This window comes from Vulpes vulpes, chromosome 13 (assembly GCF_048418805.1).
Source record: "Vulpes vulpes isolate BD-2025 chromosome 13, VulVul3, whole genome shotgun sequence".
Taxonomy (NCBI): domain Eukaryota; kingdom Metazoa; phylum Chordata; class Mammalia; order Carnivora; family Canidae; genus Vulpes; species Vulpes vulpes.
In genome coordinates, this window is record NC_132792.1 from 96,139,297 (window position 1) to 96,166,839 (window position 27,543).

Below are 27,543 nucleotides of genomic sequence, written 5' to 3' on the forward strand. Positions count from 1 at the left end.
TTAAAAATCATGATCATCTCAACAGATGCAAAAATTGCATGACAAAATTCAACATCCTTTCATGATAAAAACTCTCAACAAAGTGGGTACAGAGAGAACATACCTCAACATAATAAAGGCTACATATGACCAGCCTACAGCTAACATCTCACTTCCTGATTTCAAACATTACCAAGCCATAGTAATTGACACACTATGGTAGGGGCATAAAACTGGACATGCAGGTAAATGGAATACAACAGAGAGCCCAGAAATAAGTCCACACGTATATGGCCAATTAATTTTTGACAAAAGAGCCAAGAATATATGATGGGGGAAAGGATAGTTTCCTCAATAAATGGTGCTAAGAAAACTGGATAGCCCTATGCAAAAGAATGACACTAGACCACTATCATACACTATTTACAATCACCAACTCAAAATGGATTAAAGACTTCAAAATCAGAACTGAAACCATAAAACTCCTGGATGAAAACACAAGGGGTAAGCTCCTTATCATAGGTCTTGCGATGAGTTTTTAAAAATCTGACACCAAAAGAAAAGAAACAAAAGCAGAAACAACTGGGACTATGTCAAACTGAAAAACTTCTGCACAGCAAAGAAAATCATGAAAACATGAAATGGCAACCTACATAATGGGAGAAAATACAAATCATGTGCCTGAGATGAAGTGCAAATCCAAGATTCTAATTTTCAACTCAGTAGAAAAAAGAATTAAGAAATGGGTAGAGGAACTAAATAGTTTTTCCCCAAAGATGACATTCAAATGGCCAATAGATATGTGAAAGGTGCCCAACATCACTCATCATTAGGAAAATGCAAATCAAAACTCAATGAGATATCACCTCACATCTATTAGAATGGCTATTCTATATAAAAGACAAACAGCTGGCAATGATGTGGACAAAAGGGAGCCCGTATCCACTATTGGTGGGAATGTGAAGTGGTACAGAAACTATGGAAAACACAATGGAGGTTCCTCAAGAAATTAAAAATAGAACTGCCATATGATCCAGCAATTCCATTTCTGGATATTTGCCCAAAGAAGTGAAAACACTTAACTTGAAAAAATATCTGCACTCCCATGCTCATTAGAGCATTATTTATAATAGCCAATATGGAAACAACCTAAGTGTCCGTTGACATAAATGGATCAAGAAAACGCGACCACTGTTGGTCAAAACACACACACACTCCCCAAGTGTTATTATTTGGCCTTAAGAAGAATATCTTGCCATTTGTGACTATGACAACATAGATGAACCTAGAGGGCCTTATGCTAAGTGAAATAAGCCAGAGAAAGACATACTTCATAGTATTACTGATACGTGGGGGAAAAAAAACAACAAAAACAAAGGACGAACTCATAGAAAAAGAGTAGGGAAGTGGTTGCCAGGGGCTATGGGTCGGAAATATAGGAAGAGATTGGTAAAACAGTATAATCTTTTAGTTATAAGATGAATAAGATCTGAAGAGCTAATGTATAATAACATGGTGTCTATAGTTGGTAACAGTGTTTTGCATAAATGAAATTTGTTAAGAGTAGAATTTAAATGTTCTCACAAAAAAGTACATGAAGTGACTGATAGGTTAATTAACTCAAGGGGATTCTTTCACAATGTATACCATATCCAATCACCTTGATGTATACTTTAAATATCTTCTAATTTTGTCAATTATACCTCACAGAAAATTTCTTCTACAGCAAACTTGCAGTATAGAATATACATTAGAAATTAAATTTCTTAAAAAAAAAAAGAAATTAAATTTCTTTCAAAATATCTTTGAAATCACACTTAGTGTCTACTAGGTGCCAGGCACTTCTTTAGGCTGGGTTAAAAGACTTGCTTGGTAGAGCCAACCCTGGCCCAGAATGCCTTGCCCTCTTCCCTGGACTCTTGTACAACCTATCCATATTTCAGGGCCTAGCCTGAGTCCCTTCAACCATTCTACTCCACACTGATTTCCTGCTTCCTCCAACTCCTGGAGGACCAGAACCTCTCTGTCATGACTCAGCCCTGGATCATGTAGGAGACTGCCTGCTGTTGTCCATAAGTCTGAAAGGGCACAGAGTTCAGAGCAGGGCCCTGAATCAGATATCTGGGGAACCTACTCCCCAAAGAAAGTCAGGTATGGTTCACAGGGCTCTTCTGTACCAGAAGCACCTGCTGCTACCTACCCTGAGCCAGGCGTCAGTTAAGTGTCTAACTCTTGATTTTGGAGCTCAGGGAGGAACCCTGGAGCTCAGGGAGGAACAAGGCAGACCTAGTCTTGGGCCCAGCTTAGATTGGTCAGGGAATGTGAGCTCGTCTGGCTAACTCTACAGGAACACGGTTCCCAAGGGGAGGGACAGTATCTGATGCTCCACCTGTGTCTTCACCACCCCAGAGGGAGAAGAGCACCCTGAAGGGGCCCCTGCCCTCGTGCCCTGCTGCAGTCCCCGTGCCCACTGCCTGTAAGTACTATCAGGCATTTAGTACAATGCACTTTCTTGACCCTTTCACTGGAATACAAACCTATGGCAAAATGCTGTGGGGGAAAAAGGTTATAAAGCAACACATTCAAAACTAGGTTTTATAGGCCTAGAAACAAATGCTATGTGGTCATAGCACCACAGTTAACAGCTGTTGCCTCAAGGAGCTGGTAGTACAGGTAATCTCAGTTATCTTTATGCTTTTATGTATTTCCTAAATTTCCTAAAATGAACACATTTTAATGCTCTTTTAATCAGGAGTAAAACAGGAGACTTATTTTAAAATCTAATACTTTCAGCCTGGCAGAAGGAAGCTAGCAAGCTTGCACTGCAGAAACTGGGCCACCTGATAGCACACACATGGACATTATGCCAATCATAAAACATCCAAGAGAAAAACGAAGTCTATGTGGCATAAGGGAAAAAGAGAAGCAACAAAATATGCTCAGGTAATTCCAGTCCTAAGTTCCAGGAACAGTAACGTGGTTAAAAGAATGAGTCCTGAGCAAAAAGCAGCATGCTGGCTGCCGGATGCTAGAAGAGGGGAAGGGGGAGCTACTGTTTATTGGGTAGGAAGTGTCACTTCTGTACGATGGAAAGGCTGGGTGGATGGTGGTGACGGCTGCACAACAAAGTGAATGCACTATTTCCACTGAATTGCACACATGGAAATGGGTAAAATGGTACATTTTATGCTGTGTATTTTACCACAATTTAAATAAATAAATAAATAAATAAATAAATAAATAAATAAATAAATAAATAAATAGAATGAGCTCTGAGATCAAAGGCCCCTTGCTGCCTCATGCTTGTGCGTCACCATGAGTAAGGCCCTCAACTCTCCCCAAATGGGGATTTCACTGTGTACCTCACAGGGCTTCTAAAGGTGAAGTTAATTCATACATGACACTGAGAACAGTAGCAGGCATACAGAAAGTGAGCGATACATGTTAGCTATTATCATTAAGAACACATGCAAGAGCAACAGGTCCTCCAAGGTGCAGAGAAGCAAAGGTTAGGATACTTCACCCTATCACCTGGGTGAAGGCTGAGCTATAGAAAAGCTACTCAAAAGGCATGGCTTCCAAGGTTTTTCTTGTTTTGTTTTAAATTTATTTTAGAAAGAAAGAGAGCAGGACACCTGGGTGGCTCAGCAGTTGAGTGCCTGCCTTTGGCCCAGGGCGTGATCCTGGAGTTCTGGGATCGGGTCCCACATCGGGCTCCCTGCGTGGAGCCTGTTTCTCTCTCTGCCTGTGTCTCTGCCTCTCTCTCTCTCTCTCTCATGAATAAATAAAGTCTTTAAAAAAGAAAAGGGCACAAGCAAGCAGAGGGAAGGGGAGACGGAGAATCTTAAGCAGACTGCACACCCAGAGCAGAGTCTAATTCAGGACTTGATCTTACCACTCTGAGATGATCGGAGCCAAAATCAAGAGTTAGACACTTAACCAACTGAGCCACCCAGACGCCCCATGGCTTCTGAATTCTGACTTTAAATGATGAGGGAGTGAAGGAAAGGACACCCACCTCTCCTGGGCCCCCAGCCAGGACAATGACTGAAAAGTCCTACTGGTAAGGTTCTCTGTTGGCTGGCTGGCTGCTCCATCCTGTCACCAAGAAGACAGGGGTTCACCAGGGTGATGACTCGAGCCCTATCCCTTGACTAGTATGTGACCCACACCATGCTGTTCTTGTTCTCCACATTTCACTTTACTGTATGCAACAGGATGAGATTTATTCATTACAAGAATGACGAACTTTAAGCTTGATTCTCTATTTTTCCCCCTAAATAGCACTAGAAGGACAAAATACCTCCTGAGGGAGTAGATGTGGTAAGGGTGAGAGCATTTTCACTTGTGCCTAGTTAGATCAGATGAGAATCCTGGCCAAGGAACTTAATCTTTCATCCCTAAAGCAATGCTAGGGGGGCTGCATCTCTTCCCATTTATCTTCCCGGGGAAAATAATCAGGCAAGGATGGGACAGTCAAGGGCCTACTAGCCACAGGCTGCTCAACACCAGCTGGCTGGACTTTATAGGAGTTAGTGAGTCAGTGAAACAGTGTGTGCTGTAAACTGGAGACCAAAGCACAAAGGACATGGTTTATCACCAATTCAATGGGTAGATTATCTTTTAATCATTTGGAAAGCTCCTAAGATTCCTAAATAAGCTTCTTTAAATCCAATGTTGCAATCTAGAATAATTTAAATACCTTCCTACTTCTTTTAGTAACTCAGAATGTAAGCATTCAAGGAAAGGAAAAGGCACACATCTGGGCCAACTAACAAGAAGTAGTACGAAGAAAACAGAAGATCCTAGAGAACAAATACACATAAATCCAACTCCATAACACCCTCATCCTCTCAGAAGAGTAGAAAAAGCTATTTTAAAATACAGCAATGGACTCACAACATTGTTTCTAGTACTCCAATTATTTTAAAGTAAGCTTACAATAATTGTAATTGTTTAAGTTCCCTAGATATGTAATGAAAAACTCAGGTGACACAAACTGTAGTTCGTTGTCTTAGAAATTTATAGTGACACCATTTCTATTTCCAATATAATTCAGTCTGATATTGGGCTCTTTAGATATTGTATACAACTAATTAGTACTGTGTAGACTCCAATAATAGAAAAGAAACAACTCACATTATGAGGGTCAAGTTTCAGGAAGAAACACTAGCTGGACTACTTTTATCACTGAGACCATCAGTCAGCTGGAAAAATTAAATATTTATGTCAGGCAGTTCCACCTTGTGACCCAGCTAAAAACAAAGTTTAAATTTATCCATGCAAATTAATAATAGAAACCAATGATGAAACAGAAGAAATTCTTAATTGCAATTTCTCATCCACTGACAAACTGAGAATTAAGAGAGAGAGAGAGAGAGAGAGAGAGAGAGAAGGCTGCTTCATCACTTGAGCAATATATAAACAACCTGAAGGCAAGGCCAAGTTTGATCCCAACTAAAATGGAAAATATTTTATATATGTAAAGTCTAACACTGTAACACCCAAATGTGCAAATGTTTAAGACCTGGGTTACCCAGAGAAACAACTTAGATCTTAGGCTAAATCTGTCTGCTCATTTGCCCAGGCAGCCAGCTTGCCAACAGAGTCCTCATCCAGGAGTGTGACCCAAGCACTAAGATGGTCAAGTGCTAGCAGCAGTTCTGGCTCTGTTCCTTGGACATGCCTTCTGCCAGATGAAGTTGGCACTGGATCCTTCCTCTACAACCCACCCCCTATACACCTGCCATAGCTACTGAAGATCTAAAAATTCATCCCTCTTACATTTAAGGGCTTTGGAGGGTTAAAGGTATCTGTTTCACATCTTCTGCTGCCTGTCCCCTCCCTCCATGTCAAGTTTATCTTGCATGAGAGGTTCTTGCCGTCTGAGTACCACTGCCCAGAGCAGTCACATGAAGAATGTACAAGACAGCCCTCCTGAAACCGTATGGGTGAGCAGTCTGAAAAACTGCTGCCCTCATGCCTTTCACTGCTAGCATCACCTCTGTTCCTCAGCTCTCGAGAGCAGCCCAAGTGGAAGACAACAGAGGAACGAATGGAAGTAACACAGCCAGAAACACAGGAATGACAGAACAGGAATGGAGTGCATGCTTGTGTATGAACTGAACCACACTATGTGCATGCTGGTGCAAACCAATAGTAGAAACAGAAAGAAAAAGACAAGAAGAGCTATGAGGAAAAAGAAAAAGAGAAAGCTAGTCCTTTCCTATGCTTCCTGTCTAGCAGCTGAGTGTTCCCAGACTTGGCTGGACAACCATTAGCTAGGAACCACTAACCTGGACCACATCTAAGTCTTCTGCATGGTACTCACACAAGGGGAATTCACAAAGATATAAGTAGCCCAGAGTAGCTATGTCGGCGGGGCTGCTCTAAAGAACCAATTTCCGGATGCTCAGGCTCCACAGACATTCTTACTTCCTAACTGGCAGGCCCGATCAGACACCTGCACTAGAGGTCATGCTGTTTCTTTTTTCCCCACTTCCCCTTTTACAACTACCCTTCTGCAAGGTGGGGGCAGGGGGAGTGGGTTGTGGGGGCAAGAGGGGACACCTGACATCATCCTGAATCATAGTATAGTATTTATAGTATTCTTGTTCTGAAATGTAAACTCTGCAGGGTCCCAAATGAAGGGAGGGTTAGAAGTACAGTACTGGTGTCTGTGAAGCCTCTTCTAATTGAGGTACCATTAATCTGCACAAGGGCTCCATGACTTTCTCTCTGTTTCAGTTAATGGAAAGACCTGATGTTAGAAATGAGGCCTTCTGGCCATTTCTCCCATATTGGGGTATTCTGATTTTAGATCATCGTAAAGTGAGGTGGTAAAGATGCTAGGGTTTTGTTGAACTACTTTGCTGTTTCTGTCCTCCGTCTCTCAAGGCAGTACTTATAAGGTACCAGCTTTGGCAAATTTTATCTAGGTCTGTCTTGACCTTAGATTTGGAATTCAAGAATGGGACAGCGGTCACAGTGACATACTAATATGTTAGTATATTAATAACATCACACTCCTGACAGTTGACCTAGGATATGTCGGAGTATGGTCTGGCTCTACTACGGTTGTGTGGCAGGTACCCTGCATTAAGTGAATGAGCTAAATCTGTGGTTTTGAAGGAAACAATTTAAAGCTTACAGTAAGATAAAAGCATTTTATCAGAGGTTATTGACACAGGTGTGTTTCAGCAAAAAGTATTTCAATTCTCTCACCCTCTTTTCACTCTTACAAGATATATGTGAGAGTGAGGAAAGAGCTACATTAAGCAAGAATTGAGAGTCCTGGTAAAGCTTCTCTGGTTACATTTCCCAAAGACCAAGACACCTATGACTCCAATGGAAGCTAACAAGATCTTTCATAAGTTTTCCAAATTTTTGTTTTCAGTTACAGTGAAGAAGTCTTAATTGAGTTGTCAACCTATGGATCATAAAAAAATATTTTTGATACTGTACTGTTATCTGAATTTTGGTACACAGGAAAGGGTCAAAGAACTGAATAATATTGCTAGATGTTAAACAAAAAAAAAAAGAAAACAAACCACTAAACTCCTACTCCCATCTGTCTATTAATATGAGCAAGGTTTCTTGGGATCCCTGGGTGGCGCAGCGGTTTGGCGCCTGCCTTTGGCCCAGGGCGCGATCCTGGAGACCCGGGATTGAATCCCACGTCGGGCTCCCGGTGCATGGAGCCTGCTTTTCCCTCTGCCTGTGTCTCTGCCTCTCTCTCTCTGTGTATGTGACTATCATAAATAAAAAAATAAAATAAATAAAAACTTTAAATAAATAAATAAATAAATGGTCAGTATTTATAAATACATCAGAATTTTTTCCATGTCTGATAAAAATCCAACACTAATATTCTATGACTGCAAGATATTTAACAAACACAGGGTTAGCACTGGCAAAGCCATGAGCACAAATGCCCATGTAACCCTCACTTGCCTCACCCTGCTGCTGGCCTTGGTCCAAAAGTCAGTAAGTATGAACACCCATGACCTAACCTCTAGGTCAGTCCCATGGAGAAATCCTAAAAGGATGGGAGAGAAGAGGAGAAAGAAAACAGGGGACGGACAAAACAACAGGATTATGAGATTAGAGCCCTTCAACAAAAGGACAATGTGAGTCAGGAAGAAAGGTTTCAAATCACTAACCAGTATCAGTATTAATTCTGAGCTGGAAATCTTTTTTGTAAAAGCCTCAATCACAGAGAGATTTAGAATTGAGTATCAGTTATGTAAAGTATTCACTTCATGTAGTATAATCCAATATTTGGTAACATAATCCTGTCCAAAACAGATTGGAAGAAAAAAGGAAGGATGTCATTAATGCTGGAAATCTAAGTCTCCAAATTCTTTTTAGAAAGAAGCAAAAGCAAAATGTGTATGTTTATGGAAGTAGAAAATGGGGTCAAAATAAGTCTGGCTGCAGAGGGTACTGTAGGGTAGTGAGGTCCAGGATGGCAGATGTTTAGAGAAGATACTCTGACATTCCTTCCTGATTAAGACAAATTATACCTAGATCATACCGGACAGAGAAGCATCATCTCTCATGAGTTCATAAAAGCCATGCATTTTGTTTTAAAGATTTTTTTTAAATTTTATGTATTTATTTGAGAAAGAGAGAAAGAGGGAAGGCACAAGCAGGAGGAGTAGCAGAGGGAGAGGAAGAAGCAAGCTCCCCACTGAACAGGACCCCAGATCATGATCTGAACCAAAAATAGACGCTTAACCAAATGGCACCCCAAAGATTTTTGTTTTTAAGTAATCTCTACATCCAACGTGGGGCTTGAACTCACAACCCCAAGATTGAGTCGCATGCCCCACCGACTGATCCAGCAGGCACCCCAAAGCCATGTACTGTGATAATAATACTATACCATAAAACTCTACCATCATAAAGGGCATTTTTTTTTTAAGTTGGGACTGGACCCCGGTTCAGTGTAGAATTGCGAGGTTTCCACCTGCAAGATACTCACACTCCTTACTCTCATCTGGTATGCTCCTCAAGTTGACAGAGACATCATGAATACCAAACATTCTCCACCACTTTTAGGACTTATAAAGTTAAGAAACTGAGAATGTGAAGCTATGGAGAAGAACTGACTGAAAGAAATGTACATGGCTTTCGTAACTGAGATTTACCCACAGAGAAAGGAAGTCAAGCCTTTGGATTAAGTGTAAAACAATTACAGAAATGCAATGCATTTTAAAAATGCCTTCACTTTGAACTTAAGTGCAAAAAAAGCTGTGGATATTACATTTTTTAAGTTTTGGACTATTTTCTTTTGGAAGGTAAGAGGAGGTCGATATTGGAAGAGTCAATACCAAAATTACTTCTAAAACTTTATTCTATTCCAGCAATGATATTTGCATTTCTCTCTCAAGATATATTGTGTTTTAAATCTCTATTGTTGGCCAACACTTACACCTTTTGATTGTTTCTATTACCTATAAGAGAGCTCAATACTTTCAAATGCTAATTTCCTTTCAATCCACATTAATAAATATTCCTTTAGGAATGGTAGTATCTTATAAACGTAATAGAGAATATTTATTTACAAATAATTCTGCACCTAAAAAGTAAAAGTAAAACCATTCTTCTAGAGAAATAGAGTGTCTTTCAAAGTATGACAGGTATAATCCAACAGAACATTATGTCCTCTCTTTTAAAAGAATAGTTGGGGATCCCTGGGTGGCTCAGCGGTTTGGCGCCTGCCTTTGGCCCACAGTGTGATTCTGGAGGTCCGGAATGAGTCCTGCATCAGGCTCCCCGCATGGAGCCTGCTTCTCCCTCTGCCTGTGTCTCTGCCTCTAGCTCTTTCTGTGTCTCTCTCATAAATAAATAAATAAAATCTTTTTTAAAAAATAAAAATAAAAGAATAGTTATTCTCCATCTAGACAGAAGAACGCTTGCTTTAGATATAAACTATAGAACTGCTGGTCACTAGCCTGAACAAATTCATGACCCCACCACTAAATCTGACACTTGTGAGATAGGAGATGGTAGCAGATACACTCAAGCAAGAGAAATACAGGAAACTGTATTTCTACGATGTCCAAAAAGACTCAATCACATCTTAAGTGTGCATATAAATTCTGTTGACCAAACAGTCCTTGACAGATATGGTACCAATTCTACAGTGAGGGTTTCATTCATTAGAGGCTGTGTAATTAATACAGTGAGTTGGAATCAGCCTTAATTTAACATAATGGGAAATACCATTTGTTATGATGACTATTCCTTTTGTGAAACTGGTTTTAATTTTAAACACATGCATATATACATGTTTGCATATTCAATCATAATGGTAAATATGTTTACTAAGGGTTTGAGAAATATTGACTCTGTAGAATACAAATATTAATTTTTTGTCCTAAAAATTTCAGATCCGAAGACAGTAATATGTATCTTAACAACTTACTAATATATACATTTGGTTTGTCCTGACGAATCTTAATATAATCAAAATAGGATTAGATGCAGTTGCTCTGATTCTCAAGTGTGATGAACTGATGCTAATATTGAGCATTATGCTAAATCAGGGACTTCCTACACAATTTACATATGTTATTTATCTCTCAATACATCTATTAGGTACAAATTAGTCTCCTAACTTTACATGGGAGGAAACCCTTTGCAGGGTGGCAAGGTAGCTTCTCCAGGATCTCAAAACAGGAAGCGGCAAGGCTGGGATAAATTCCCTTTTTCAGCTGTAGAGCTTAGCTGAATTACTCTCCACAAAGCAGAATCAGAAAATACTTGCTTAAAATGATGTTTCTGGGATTAGCTTCTTGGAAGTCACATTTGGAAAATCTCAGATGAGATAACCCCATGCAGAGAACAGGGACGTTAGAAAAATGCCAAAGTGGGCGCGTCACGAGTTGCAAGGCTTTCAAGCACCAGAATGAAAAGAAAGTGACTATACTTCTTGGTACAGGGAAAGTTCTTGGAGTATTCCCAGAAAGCACATTAAACTGCAAAATTACAAAAGGTAATGTCCAGGCAGATTCTTTAGCAGCTTACGGCTCGCATGTTTCAAATTTTCATCATTCTAGTTGGTCAAAGGTCATGTTAGAAGAGTTAAGATAACTTTACTCAGAATTCTAGCCTAACTGATGTCACGGTGGTGCTGCAGACTACTGTTTTAGAGAATGTAAGGATTTATGGAATAGTAAATTTTGCCATCTGCTGCCCTCTCCCCAAATCAGATCTACCTGTTGCAGCTAAGTACAGATACATTCCAAATATCTATATACCACACTTAACATCCAAAGTAAACACAACTAGCTTATGCAAAGAAGTAGACGTGAAATTACATTCTATGCTTTGGTGTGACTGTGCTTTCTAAGAGAATTTCTGGGTAATTTTACAGGGAAATACATATGTGGTATGACAACAGGAAAAGAGCATTCATTTTCTTTTTTTTCTTTACAGTGAAAAGTCCCATTAAAATCCTATTAAAGTAGCATAAAGAGTGGCTCAAATCCTGTCAGGCAAACCTAAGGCTTTTCCCCAATTTCTGATACAAGCTTCCATGAACTTTGTTGTACATCACGTTTATGCCAACATGAAGATTCCCTTCCAAGGAGTATGCAAGGAAACATACATCTGCTTAATGTTATAAAACTGAGAGTTAATTTACCATTCCAATACATTTTCTCAGGATGCTCCAGATACTGAAGTCGTTTCTGGAAAACATAGGAGAAGGCAAGCTTGTTCTGGAAGAAGAAAAGAAAAATTAACAGTTAATCTTAATGCCACTGACACTAGGAAGGAAAAGCTACTGCCATTAATATAAACACCACAGGCATACACGTATAAATACCATAAAAATATGCCTGGTTGTAGAGAGAGTAAAAGAGGGTTTGTCTGGGGTTGTAGACAACAGATTACAGATTACTGATTACTGCTATGTTGGCCCCTGAAGTGTCACAGCAGATCCCCTGACCCTGGGGATCACTGATTGTTTCACTGATTATTTGAATGATTTCATTGTTATTCTGATCCTAATGATTCTCGTTCTCCCTCAGTGGTGTCCAACGTGCACCACCCCAGAGGTACATGCTCCTTTCCTATGCTGGCATATCAGACTCCACTGTTTGGTTCAAGACACACTGGCCATATCTTGATACTTCATACATTATTTTACTCTACCTGCTAAATAATGTAAACAAAATGCCATCACAGGGCCCAGTTTAAAGTTAAGAAACTAAATGGAAAAATGCAAATGAACTATAAAGCCAAAATAAATTTAGGCCCAGCATTATACATTAGTACTTCCCCAAAGACCCTGAAGTTGAACAACATTTAGCATCTCTGGGTATATAGGAAACCCCTTACAAATTAACTTCTACAGAAGGAGTACTTTCAAAGCCTCTGCAGGGGTTTGGAGGCAGCCAAAAGGATGGTGGGTGTCTGTGGTCTGGATAAGCAACATGACAGGGCTTGGGCATCCTGAAGCCAGGGCTGGCTGGCCAGAAGCCAACCTCACTTCCACAAATCACAGCAACAGCACTACCAAGGGGAGCAGTAAGAGGTATCACACCAACTTTCTGAAACACTGGTAAAATAATACATTCTTTTTGGTTATCTTAGGTTATGGTAAGGGATCCTGGTTTAGCAGTTGCTGTTTAAAATATACCTATGTAACTAAAATACTAAAGAAAATATTGTCCTCTAAAGAACTGTTATTCTATAAACTAATTAATTTGAATGATAGAGGTTGATATAGTTTTTAAATAGATAAGATTTTCAAATCCTCCATGGTAAAATTCTGGTTATCTTTTTTAGAAACACACACTGCTCATTTGGCAGATTTGTCATCTAACCAATCTGCTGGATAAGTAGCCACAGATGGTATTTAAATCACATTCTCCACAATCCAGGACTATGAATCTCTGTGACATGAACAATGGAACCTAGGGACAGCATCCCTGCAATTATCTATCATTTGCATGCACAATGCAGTTTTAGAGATGTGTACAGTTGACCCCTGAATAACATGGGTTTGAACCACACTGGCCCACTTATACGTGGGTGGTTGTTGTTGTTTTTATAAATGCAATATGGTACTGTAAATGTATTTTCTCTTCCTTATGATTTCTTAAATAACATTTTATTTTTTTAGCTCACTTTATTGTAAAATACGGTATATAATATGTATGACATACAAAATATGTTAATTGACTGTTACTGGTACATCTTCTGGTCAACAGTAGGCTGTCAGTAGTTAAGTTTTTGAGGAGTCAAAAATTACACATGGGTTTTCAACTGCCTGGGAGGTATATCATTCAAGGGTCAACCATATCAACTAAATCTTTTATCTTTTGTTTAGGAAAAAGTTGGGCAGAAATGGAACAGATGCTAGAAGGCTGAGCCTGAAATAAGCTTTGTGAAGATTGAATGAGGGCCTGTAATCCCTCCCAACCAATACTTACATTGACTATATTAGTATATATGACTATTTTGGATTAAAGGCAAGAATAAATATTCCGGAAGAAGTTGATAAAAGACATCCAAGGATTTTGGGTTTTGTTTTTTAATTTTCCATTTAGAAATCATTACAAGATTGCCAGCTAAGAATCCCACCTGGGAATATCCCACGTTCATTTTTATGCACATATCCTGTTATGGTGTTTTATGAAAATGTAGTAGATACTCATTCATCAGAAGGCCAGATCACCTGCAACATTATCTATTCCAAAGTACAACCAAAAGGTAGAGATAAAAGGGACTGTGAAAGGTAATGGACCATCACCAAGCCCAGGTATTTTCTTCTGTAAGACATGCAGAAGTGAACCCCTTCAGATCACATTGTGTTCAATAAGCTGATCAAAAGCAGGAAGAGAAACACCATCCTATGGGACAATCCCACAATGTGGAAGCTGTAGCACAGTAAAAGACCTCAGCTCGCTGACCGTAATCTGAGTCAACAGCACCAGGAGGCTGCCAAAAAGGCAGGTGCCATCTCGGATTGCCAAAAGGAGAACATCAGCTAGAATATTCCTAAGGACAACTCTGCACTGATCAGACCAGAGCCAGAATTCAGATCCACGTGAATCTGAAAAGGAACTTTTAAAAGGAACCTTAACACTTTCACTAAGGAAATGTTATCAGAAGCTAGGCAAAGGTGTCTGGAAAACATTTCTTATAAGAAACAGATGAAGGTAATATGCATTCCAAAAGAAACTGGAGGTCTGGGGAACAGCAGGCATGGTAGAGGTCTTGGGGTATTCGAGGACAGGGCCAGAAGTAATACCATTCCCCCTGCCCTGTCTCCCTTCCAATGAGAGCATGCCCTATACACCTTTGCCCGCTTCGGTATTCTCCACAGCACTGACCAACACATGACATACTATGGTAGGCTCTCAAATATTAACACCCCCCCCCCCCAAGATGGTATGCAAGCTCGCTGAGAGCTCATGTTTCATATGCTTCTCTTATCCCTGTTGCCTAGGACAGTGCCTAACACAAAGGAGGAGTTTAAGTAATTGTTGAATGAACTTTAGAATTTATAAGGCCTGTTAGCATGCATTAGCTTTTTTTTTTTTTTTTTTGCTTTTTTTTTTGCATTAGCTTTTTCATAAAGAATTTGGTTTAATCTGTGCTACTCAAGGGATTAGGACTAAGACCACTTGAAGAAGTTATAGGATGCTGATAAAAAGGTCCATCTTACAATTAATTCTCAAAATGATAAAGATTCTTATTAAGTAAACATTTCAAACAGGCTGAATGATCCCTCTCTGTCATGGCCCAAAAAGGCATTCCTGTACTGGGTGGGAAGCTGATCTAGAATAGCTGGGCAAAGAATGTCACTAAACATCCTACAGGGAACGAAATGGACCACCACACAAAGAATTTTCCAGCCCAAAATGTTAGTGGTGCCAAAGTTGGAAGACCTCCCACAGAGATACGAAAACTCTGAGTTTACATTTTGCAGAGGCTACATTAAGCAAGGAAAGAGAACAAGACAAATTCATTTTAATAGCATTTTATTTGGGAATGATCCAGCATCATGGTGCTGTGAGTCATTCCTCTTCTCTCTCCTCTGATTTACAACTAATTGGACATACATATCCTGGAAGAAGAAGAAAGAAGAAAGAAGAAAGAAGAAAGAAGAAAGAAGAAAGAAGAAAGAAGAAGAAGAAAAAAACCAGCACCTCTGCATAGCATACCAGGATGCCCAAGCAATCCATCCATCCGTGTGCCCTTAAAGACCATGGAAGAGGTGGGGGAGCTGGCAGCAACTGGTCCCTGAGTGCAAACCAGCACTTTTTTGCCAAAGGAGGTGGAGGGTTGTAAGGCAGTGAGAGGAGGTGGAGGGTTATTAGGCAGCGAGTGGGGGTCTGCCTGGCAACAGATGCTGCAATAGGAGGGACCAGGTGCCCTGAGAAGAGACTCCAGTGGCCAGAGGAGGGAAGGTAAGAGAAGTAGACAAAGGGAACTAAAGGAAAGCATCTGCTGTCTGCCCCAAGAGGCAAGAGGCTGGCCCACAAACCTCTGGTACCCTTCCCACTTGAAGATCCCCCCAAGAAGCTATGGGCACACCCAAAGCCCCAAGTGCTAAGTACCTACCTCCTTCCCACTTTGCCACTACCCTTTTGCTTTTTTCATGCTCTTTACCCTTAGCAGGAAGTCAGCTCTGGTAACAAAAACCAAAAAGTTGTGCTATAGCCCCATCTTCTGGAAAAGAAAAGAAAAGCCCCCATCTACGAACCTGTTGAACTGTTAGTAAACAAAGCCTTGGCTAAATAAGAAGTGTTCACTACTTCAAATGTGGAAGCAGTGGTACTTCTCATCAAACACCATGAGAAACCATGGTGATACAGTATCATAAGAAGATAATGACAATTTTCTAGCAATGGAATTCAAAGACATGAAATACTGCCATCTAATTGATAATTTAAATTAGCAGTTATGATGAAATTCAATGAGCTATAAGAAAACTCCGAAATAAAATGAATAGAAGTGCTTTATCAGAAAGAATGAAATTCTAAAAAAGAAATTCTGGAGCTGAAGAACTCAATAAATGAGATGAAAAATGCATTAGAATGCACTGGAAACAGAGCATATCATATGGAAGAGAAGATGAGAGCAAGTTTGAGGACAGAAATATAGAAATGATTCAGGTGGAAGAGAATGAAGATTTTTAAAAAGTGACGACACCCTATTCAAACTCTCTGACTCCATTAGAAATGCCAATATAAGAATAATGGGTATCTCAGAAGAAAAAGAGAAGGGAACAGTGCATTTAAAGAAATAATAGCTGAGAACTTCCCAAACCTTAGAAAGTAACTGGATATATAAGTCCAAGAAGCTAACAGAACACCTTACTGTCTCTCAAGGGAAAAATACCTTCTCCAAGACATGTTATATTAAAACTGCCAAAACTGGATATTAGGGATGCCTGGGTGGCTCAGCAGTTTAGTGCCTGCCTTCAGCCCAGGGCATGATCCTGGAGTCCCAGGATCGAGTCCCACATGGGGCTCCCTCTGTGGAGCCTGCTTCTCCCTCAGCCTATGTCTTTGCCTCTGTGTGTGTCTCTCTCATGAGTGAATAAATAAAATTAAAGAAAAAAAAAGTCGACGGTAAAAAAGCAATTTTAAAGGCATCCAGGAAAAAAAAAAAGTAACCTACAAAGGTCCCCCAGTGGGCTATTAGGCTATTAGCAGATTTCTCAGCAGAATCTCTACAGGCCAAGAGAGAGGAGAGAGTGGAATGACATATTCAAAATATTGAAAGATAAAAACTGCCAGCCAAGAATACTCTACCTGGCAAAGCTATCTTATGCAGGAAAAATGAAGTCTTCCTCCCAAACAAAAACTAAAGGAGTTCACCACCACCAGACCTGCCTTCACAGAAGTGTTGAAGGGAACTTTTCAAGTGAAGAAATGAAAAGATGAAAGTACACAAAATTCAATCTGATTAACCAGGCAAGTAATAATGCTATAACTCTTTTTTTTAAGAATACTATATTAAACTTGTAATTATAGCATAAAGGAAAAGAGCATTGAAAGTAACTATAGTTACTAGAACCTGGTAACAAAATCATAGCATAAAAAGAGATAATTTGTAACAACAAAGGATAAAACCTTGGTAGGAAAATGAAAACAGAATGCTATCAACAGAAAAAGGACTATTTTATCTATGAAATGTTTTATATAATCCTCATGGCTACCATAAAGCAAAAATCTAGAGCAGAGGCACAAAACATAAAATGGGGGAGACTGAGCAAATCACCATGGAAAACCACCAACACATAAAGGTAGAAATAGAAGGGACAAGAAACAATAGAAAGATAATCAAAAGCAAAAGATAAAAAAGCAGTAGTTAGTCTTCACATAACAACATACCTTAAATGCAAATGGACTTAACTTACCAATCAAAAGGCAGAGTAACTGGATGGATTAAAATAAAACAAGAGCCATGTACCTGGGTGACTCACTTGGTTGAATGTCCAACTCAGTTTTGGTTCAGGTCATGACCTTGGGTTGGGTTGTGAGATCAACCCCTGCATCATGCTCCGTTCTCTATGCTGGGTGGGGGCAGGGGTTTGGGGGTTAAGGGGCTCCCGAGATTCTCTCTCTGCCTCTCCCTGCAATCCTCTACCCTTGGCTTGTGCATGTGCTCTCTAAAATAAATAAATAAATCTTAAGCGCACGTGTGCTTGCACACACAAGGCAACTATGTGCTTCCTAACAGGAGCTCTAAAGACACACATAGGTTCAACATGAAAGAACGGATGATGATATTGCAAAATGACAAAAAAGAGAAAAAAGTTTGGTGTAACCATACTTATATCAGGCAACACAGATTCCAAGCCAAAAAGGGTACTAAAAGACAAAGGTCATTATATAATGATAAAGGAGGGGGGGGGTCAATACGTCAAGAAGGTATAACAATCATAAATATTTACAGTCCCAACACCTGAGCACTGAATATATGTTAAGTGCTGTTATGTAATAACAGATCTTAAGGCAGGCACTTGGAAGTCTCAGTTGGTTAAGTGTCTGCCTTTGGCTCGGGTCATGATCCCAGGGTCCCTGGGTGGGGGGTAGTTGGCTTATGGTTGTCCCTCTCCCTGCTCATGCTCGCTCTCTCTCTCTCTCTCTCTCTCTCTCTCTCTCTCTCTCCCCCTCCCTCCCTCACACACACACAATCTTTTAAAAAATAACAGATCTTAAGGAAGAAATTAAGAACAATATAGTAACTGTAGAAGCAATCAGTACCCAGTATCAGCAATCAATAGATCATCTAAAGAATGATGAAATCAAACCATACTTTAGGATAGGTGGGCTTAACAGACCTATACAGAACATTCTATCCAATAGCAGCAGAATACGCATTCTTCTCAAGTACACATGGAACATTCTTCAGGAAACATCATATGATAGGTCACAAATCTTAGCAAATTCAAGACGACTAAAGTCATACCAACTATCTTCTCTGATCACAAATGCATGAAATTGGGATCCCTGGGTGGCGCAGCAGTTTAGCGCCTGCCTTTGGCCCAGGGCACGATCCTGGAGACCTGGGATTGAATCTCACATCGGGATCCCGGTGCATGGAGCCTGCTTCTCCCTCTGCCTGTGTCTCTGCCTCTCTCTCTCTCTCTCTCTCTCTCTCTCTCTATCATAAATAAATAAATAAATAAAATTTTAAAAAATGCATGAAATTAGTAATCAATATGAAGAAGTGTGTAGATATTCAAATATGTAGAAACTAAACACTCTTCTACCAATGGGTCAAAAAAGAAATCAAAAGGGAAATAAAATATTATCTCCAAACTAACGCAAATGATAACACAACATATCAAGTATTGTGGGTTATGACAAAGCAGTTTTGAGAGGGAAATTAACGGCAATAAATGCACTGTGTAAAGAAATAAGATCTCAAACAACCTAACTTTATACCTCAAGGAACCAGTAAAAGAACAAACTAAGCCCAAGTTAGCGGAAGAAAGGACGTAATGAGGAGAAAAGTATAAACTAATAAAATAGGGAATGGATAGAAACGATAGAACGGATCTGGTTCTTCAAAAATATAAACAAAACTGACAAACTTTTAGCTAAACTAAGAAAAAAAAACCTCAAAATTAGAAATGAAAACATTACAACTGTTACTACAGAAATACACAGAATCATAACAGATTACTGCCAACAAATTATAAAACCTAGAAGAAAAGGATACTTTTCTAGAACAATAACCTGTCAACACTTTGAATCAAGAAAGAGAAAATCTAAACAGACCAATAATGAGGAAAGAGACTGAAACAGTAATTTAAAAAATTCCCAAAACAGAAGACCCCAGGATCCGACAGTTTCACTTAAGAATCTACCAAACATTTAAAGGAGAATTAGCACCAACCCTCCTCAAACTCTTATGAAATATCAAGGAGGAAGGACACTTCCAAACTCATTCTGTAAAGCTAGCATTACATGATACTAACATCAGATAAGGACACCACAAGAAAATTACGGATCAATATCCCTGATGAGTACAGATGCAAAAATTATCAACAAAATATTAGCAAACCGAACTGAAGAACACATTAAAAGATTACATGCCATGACCAGGTGGGATTTATCTCTGAGATGCAGGTATAGTTCAACATACACAAATTAATAAATGTGGATCAATAAAATGAAAAAATAAAAATCACAGAACCATCTCAATAGATGCAGAAAAAGCATTTGACAAAATTCATCCTTTCATGACTAAAAACCTTAAAAGATTGGGTAGGGAAGGAACACACCTCAACATTAAATAAAAGCTATAGGCGACAAACTCACAGCTAACGTTACACTCATTGGAAAGAAACTAAAAGCATTTCCTCTAAGATTGGGAACCAGGAAGGCAAGGATGCCTACTCTAACCACTTGTATTTAAGACAATACTCAATGTCCTAGCTGGAGCAATTTAGACAAGACAAACTAATCAAAGGCATCCATTATGATGGAGTGAAAAGTGATATGCATCTACTAGTAACCATACTTCAAATTTTGAATTCTGATCTTTTCCCAGGCTAACAACAAGTTGATAATCTCTCATGATGCCAAATAGTGGGAGCTCCATCCCCCAGGTCAGCCACACAGTCACAAGGGTAAACAAACAATACACTTACAACCATTCTGCACTCACACAACCATTCTGTTTTTCCCTGGTAGTACAATATTCAATAAATTACAGGGGATATTCAACACTTTATTATAAACAAGGTTTTGCATTAGATGGTTTTGCCTGTCGGCTAATATTCTGAGGACCAAAATATTTGCATCTCGACATGTAATCAACATAAAAAATTGAGATACTTTTACATTTATTCCCATCTTAAGTCTTTAAAATTCAATGTGTATTTTACACTTAGAGCACATCTCAATTTAGCTCAGTTTTCAAGTTAAAGTGAAGTCTAGCCTTACCAAAACAATAAAATGTCACTTAATGAAAAAATAGCTTCATTTTTACAATTTAAACTTGTATTAATTAAGACTAAATATTCTGTCTCACACTAGCCACATTTCAAATGTTCAAAAACCACAGGTGGCTAGTAGCTACAACTGGACATGCTGGATTTTTGTGATTGCTTCTAAGTCTGCGGGGGAAAAAACAAAAATCATCCAAACATGGGAGTCTAAATCAATGGGAGATAGTTCATAACCTAATCATTAAGAAAATGCTATAACCTAATCATTAAGAAAATGCTAAGTCTTCCACAGTATTACTTAAAGGAGAGACAATGAAATTTTTTAATCATTAGGTAGCAAATTTAAAACTTTTTAAATGATTTATACTGAAAAGGATATGTTTCTATATTTAAAATTTTCACTACCCCCACCAGGACAAAAAAAAAAAAATCCCTATTGATACTAGATGAAGGAGGTATTAGTTCAGGCAGAAGTAAGAACAGAGGAGAGTAGCTATCAGGCTAAAACCATAGATTGATTATTCTCTTCCCTTGTAGTCTTTCTGAGAGTCATTATATCCTGAATTCTATGCTTCCTTTTTTTCTTCACACAGAGAGAAAACACCCTGTACCAGGGACTGAGAGTGATATGTCCTGGTTCTATTTTCAAGCATACAGATGACATTACAACGATCTGCACAACAGCACAATAACTGGTTTTGAGGGAGAAGTCCCACCACAGTGGTTCTATCTGTGTAATGCAAACGGTTCAGTGCGTTATCCCATTACTGCCCGCCTACCCAGTGCTGAGGACAGACCCCAAACTGAACCAAATTATTCACGAAGTGTGACTAACAAATGCTGTGCTAGAATCCCCCTTATTCTGAAAAAAAAGTTGGTCAAGTTCAGGACATCACAATCCCCCAAGTCTTTAAGGTAGTCTTAGATGGCAGAAACTGTATGTAAGGCTCAGCCTGACCACAGCCTCCCAATCTACCTGATGGACACCAGGCCCACTGTCTTCCTGCTCTTGCTCCATGGATAGCTCTGGTAAACACAGAACAATGCTCTTTGCTCATGAAGACTTGGAAAAAAAGTAGAAAAGATATTTTAAAATGAAGGCAGGCGAACTTAAGCTTTGGCTGAAAGGAGATGCCAGGTGTTTGATGATTTTCAGGTTTGCTTCTTTCACCAGGCCACATGAGCCACACAGGTCTTGCTGAATGCTTCCTGAAATAGCATTATCCTCAGGTGTGGACTCTTTCTCACAGAGAATAGAAGAGAACCACAGGATGCCACCAGGGCCACTGTCCACACTCTCGTCACAGCCTACCTGCACAACCTGGGGCAAACCTCCAAGTCCAGACTACACAGCTGTACAGTCTCCTTACCTGGCAGCAGCTAAATCTGTACTGAGAACAGACTGATGCCTGGGACAGTTCAGAGTCTCATGGCAACCAAGTTTCAGAGTCTTACCTGTACATCAGTCTTAACGAATTTTAAACTTTTCTTATTTTTATAAAATACGTATTTTTATAAAAATTAGTATGAAAGAAAAAAAAAATTAGTATGAAAACATTCATAGTCATTGGCGATATCCTCTCCCTACTAAATTAGCTTCTCAATTTGTATGAGCTTTCTGCATATTATAAGTATTTTACTTACCACCTATATTGCAGAAAACTTTTTCCAAAGTCTATCCTGGTCTTCTGATCCTGTTTATAGTATAATTTGCCAAACCAAGTCTGGGGAGGCAATACAAGTTATATCATAATCTATATTTGAAACAAATAGATATCTTTCACTATTTTCTCTATGGACAAGATAAAAACACTTCACCATTCTATTAATAATCACTGCAGGACAATGACTGCTTTAGCCAATGGTCTCTCTTGTGACAGGATACCGGTGGGCTGAGGACAGTGTTTTTAAAATAATCTGATTCCTATCTTCAGGCTAGCATGTACCTCCTTTCATCAAACACATCACTCCGGGGAGACTTTAAGCATGGGTCCTCCTCCCTTGAGGTCTCTCTCCAGCACCTATCTGAGAAATGATCAAGAACCAAACATGCTGCTTGTCAGCAAGGGGATTTTAAAAGCAGCTCTTACATTTTAATAATGTAAAACACCAAGGTAGGCTAGTGTTCACACACTGCTTAATTTCACAATTCTTTATTTTCCCTATCTTCATTTATCCCATTATTTGTGTACATGTCTCCCACTCACTGAAGTGTGATCTCCCCGAGATTAGGGATTGTCTTATTCTCCTCTGTATCCCTCACAGTACAGAGTATCTTGCATTTACCACATGCTCAGTGTATTAAAATTAGTGGTTTTCCCTAACATCTCAAGTTAAAATGGGCCAAAGAAAGAAAAACAGTGAAAAAAATGAGATATGGGTAAGTAGCAAGTGAAGTATGAAGAACACAATCAAATTCTACTCTAAGTCACTTAAGAAAACATTTTCAAAACCAGATTTCTTAACACATATTTTTACTTGTACTTGACACTTAAACATTTGTTCATATTAAATATTGAGGGAATCATAAATTTAGGTAGAATATTCATTTGGATATTCAGAAAAGCAAAAAATCTAATTCTCATCTTTGATTCAAGATCAAATCAATGAACTAAATATCTAAGAAAATAATTTCATAGAACAATTTTAATACATCTTTAACTGTAATGCTGAAAATTTGTATGCATACTTATATTACATATTTTGAACTTATCTGTGTATATCTATTTGCAGAATGTACTTACTATATAACTCTGCTCAACTAACAGAATTCTTCTCCCTCCACCCAAATCCTTTCTTCCTCAAGTCTCAATTTAAATACAGGTGACCTCTGAACAACAAAGGGGTTAGGGATGCCAATTGCCCCCCCCCCCCACAGCTTAAGATCTGTGTATAACTTCTGACTTCCCAAAACTTAACTGCTAATAGTCCACTATTGGACCAGAAGCCTTATGGATAACATAAACAGTTTAGCACATATTTTGTATGTTATATTATATACTATATTCTTACAATAAAGTAAGCTTGAAAAAATGTTAAGAATATCACGAGAGAGAAAATACATTCATAGTACGGTATGGTATTGATTGAAAAAATCCACATACAAATGGACCCACAGTTTAAACCCATGTTGTTCAAGGATCAACTGTATAAGTCTAACGAACAAAGCTTATAGTTGAATCTAATCATCTTTAATTTCTATTATACAACTGATGCTTACTAATCACCCAAACTGAAATAGTTTTCCAAAGGAGACTGCCACTGGAAATAAACTATAAAATTAAATTCACAAAACTGAAATTAGATTTTAAAATAATGTTACAAGAGTCAATTATGGCTGTAATAAAAAAGTCATTTCATTTTCACAAATTATGGATAATCTTACTTGAAACATTTTTTACATGGTCCATCTGGAATACAGTTCATAAATCTCTTTAAGAAAGGGTGAAAGCCCAGGCGGCTCAGTGGTTTAGCGCCACCTTCAGCCCAGGGCGTGATCCTGGGGACCTGGGATCGAGTCCCATGTTGGACTCCCTGCATGGAGCCTGCTTCTCCCTCTGCCTGTGTCTCTGCCTCTCTCTGTGTCTCTCATGAATAAATAAATAAAATCTTTAAAAAAAAAAAAAGGTGAAAGCAAGTCATGTTTAAAAAAGCATCACTTGGGTAAATGCATTCTCATCACTGGGGGAACATATTCTTATTTACAAGTTATGCAAAAAGTATCAAGTTTCATTTTTGGAAATGTACTTCTTTCTACCCCTTAGCTCCTGGTTAGAACAAAGAACTATAGGAGGTGCAATTCATTCTCTCTGATATCTGAAAGGGTAAGTTTCTACATGCACTCTTATTCACCTCTCCATTTATTTCTTGAGAACATGGAAGGCTGTTGTTCCAGAATTACTTCAATTCTTATTGTTCACTAAATTCTAAGCTTTGTTGAACTGGCAATTAGAACACAACAGATACTCAGTCAATGTTTCTGAGATAAACTTTATGCCAGTTAGTTTTCTATTAATTAGGAATCTGTGTTGAATAAACTGCCCCACAGTGCATTTTTAATACAAAATAATTCTTCCACAGTAACAATGATTTTAAAAAGCTATTTGTATACTTTGAGAAACTAAGGAAGTTAACCTGAACAACACACATCTTCTGTGACACTAGAGAGTGCCACAGGTAGTGGTTCAAAGTTTGGGATAAAGATTCCTAGAAAAATAAATAAATAATAATTAATTTAAAAAAAGATTCCTAGAGAAGACACAAAAAAGCCTTAAGGTAAACAAGAAAAATAACAAAGTGGATTTCATTAAAATTAAAAACTCCAGTGTAAGTAAGATATTAAAAGCATCTGTTCATCATTAAACAAATGGAAAGGCAAGTCTCAAACTATGAGAAAATATTCGTGCTATGTATATTTGATAAAGGATTATATCCAGAACATAAATAGAATTTCTACAAGTCAGTAAGACAAAGACACAATTTAAAGTAGGCAAAACTTTCTGATACCTCACAAAAGATATAAAAATGGCTAACAAACATAAACAAGCACGCAAAATCATTTAGGAAATGTAAATTAAAACCACAATGAGATACTATGTCATATCAATAAAACAACAAAGGTTAGCGAGCACAAGGAGCACCTGAAAGTGTCACAATAGTGTTGAGAAATGATGTAATGACTTTGAAACAGTTCAGTTACATTTCATAGACTTAAACATACACTTGCCCTAAGGACTCCCAAAACTCGGTTCCTATATAATGAAGAGAATGAAAGCATGTCCATAAAAAGATGCATGTATGAACATTTAAAGCAGCTTTATTCATAACACTTTCAAACTAGAAACACCCCTAATACCTGTCAACAAGGCTATACAGATAAGCAAATTATGGCACATTCAGCCACACGACAATAAAAAAAACAACAAACACAGATACACACAATAGGATCATTCCTATTAGAAGCATTATGTTGAGTGATTAGTCTCAAAAGAAATATATACTGCAATGAGTCCATATATAATGTACTTTAAGAACAGCTAAGATTGATGTACAGTAACAAATCAGAACAGTGTGAGGGTCGGTGGAGGATGAGGACTGACTGGAAGGCAGAGGGAAATTTCTGGAGTGATGGAAAGGTTCTGTGTCTTGACTACGGTGTTAGTTACATGGGTAGGTGTATTTGCCAAAACCCATCAAATCCTATATTTAAGATCTGTGAATTTCACTGTATACATATTTTATTTCAACAAAGAAACAAAAAGAACCTACAATGTAATTTACTGGTACAGATCAGCATTTCTCAAACTTTTTGTTCTTAAGATCGATTTAACTCTTAAAAATCACTGAGGACACAAAGAGTTAGTTATCTTTTACTGTGGATTATAACTACCACTACTAACTATATTAGAAAAAAGCTCCAAAACACTTTTTAGTTATTAACTCATTTAATTACAGTATGATCCATATGTTAAATTGACATTTTTTAAATGAAGAAATAACTCCATTTTCCAAAATAAAAATGAGTAAGAATAGTATCATGATAGATCATCCAGACTATATATATATATATATATATACACATATATATATATCATATATAAATCAAAGAAAAAACAGTGGCCTAATGACACATTAGACCATATGGACTAAACAGGTATGTAGAGAACACTCCATCCCCAAACAGCCAAATATACAATCTTTTCAAGTGCACATGGAACATTCCCCAGGTAGATCACAAGATAGGCCATAAAACAATAGATTTAAGACAAACCATGTCAAGTATATTTTGCAACTATAACCGTTATGAAGTTTTTTTTTTTTTTTAAGATTTATTTATTTGAGAGAAAGCAGGGGCAGAGCAGGCAGAGAGAGAGGAAAAGAGAATCTTAAGCAGACTCTGTGCTTAGCACACAGCATGACACAGGACTCAATCTCATGACCTGAGCAGAAACCAAGAGCTGACAGCTTAACTGACTGCACAACCTAAGTGCCCCACGACTATAACAGTATGAAACTAGAATCAATGACAAGAAAAAAACTGGAAAAAAATGCATGAGGGGTAAACAAAGTTCTACTAAACAATGGAAGGTCAACAAAGAAATCAAACAGGAAATCAAAAATTACTTTGAGACAAATAAAAATGGAAACACAATGTTCCAAAATCTAGGAGTACAGCACAAGGACTTCTATTAAGGAAGCTTATAGTGATACAGGCCCTCCTTAAAAAGAAATATCTCAAATAATTTAATCTTACAGCTAAAAGAATTATAGGAAGAAAAAAACAGAACTATGGGAAGAACAAAGCCCGAAGTTACTCTAAGCAAGCAAATAAATAAATAAATAATAAAACAAACATCAGAGTGTAAATAAATGAAATAGAAACCAGAAAGATAATGGAAAAGATCAATGAAAATAAGAGATGGTTCTTTGAATAGGTAGAGAAAATAAACTTTTAGCCAGCCTCAAGACAAAAAGAAAGCACCCCCAAATAAAATCAGAAATGAAAGAAGAAAAACCACAGCCAACACCACAGAAGTACAAGAGGCTGTAAGAAACTATTGAAATTATCTGCCAACAAATTGAACACTCTAGAAGAAATGGTTAAATCCCTAGAAACAGACAATCTTCCAAGACTGAATCAGAAACCAAAAATCTGAACAAACAGAAGTAATAAAAATGAATTAGCAAACTCCCAACAAAAGTTCAGAACCAAATGAATCACAGCTGAATTCTATAAAACATTTAAAGAGTTAATACCTATATTTCTCAAACTATTCCAAAAAATGGAACAGGAAGGAACATTTCCAGGTTTGTTCTGAGGCCAGAATTACCCTGGTACCAAAGCCAGACAAAGACACTACAAAAAAAGAAAACTACAGGCCAATATATACCTGAAGAACAAAGATGTAAAAATTCTCAACAAAGTATTAGCAAGTCAAATTTAACAATACATTAAAAGGATTATACAGCATGATCAAGTGGGATTTATTCCAGGGATGCAGGATGGTTCAATATCCACAAATCAATCAACATGATACACCATATTAACAAAATGAAGGGTGAAACTCATATGCTTATCTCAATAGACACAGAAAAAGCATCTGACAAAATAAAACATCCATTTATGACAA

General features: G+C 38.2%; 1 protein-coding gene across 13 annotated transcripts in view; it reads right to left on the minus strand.

Annotated features, from left to right (window-relative positions):
- OSBPL1A (oxysterol binding protein like 1A) overlaps positions 1-27,543 on the minus strand; it is a 243,936-nt gene that overhangs the window by 21,395 nt on the left and 194,998 nt on the right. For all 13 annotated transcript variants that reach the window (XM_072735104.1, XM_026006517.2, XM_072735109.1 and 10 more), the window contains one exon: positions 11,633-11,708. In XM_072735104.1, coding sequence (XP_072591205.1) covers positions 11,633-11,708 — 76 coding nt within the window. The remainder of the gene's footprint in view (positions 1-11,632; positions 11,709-27,543) is intronic.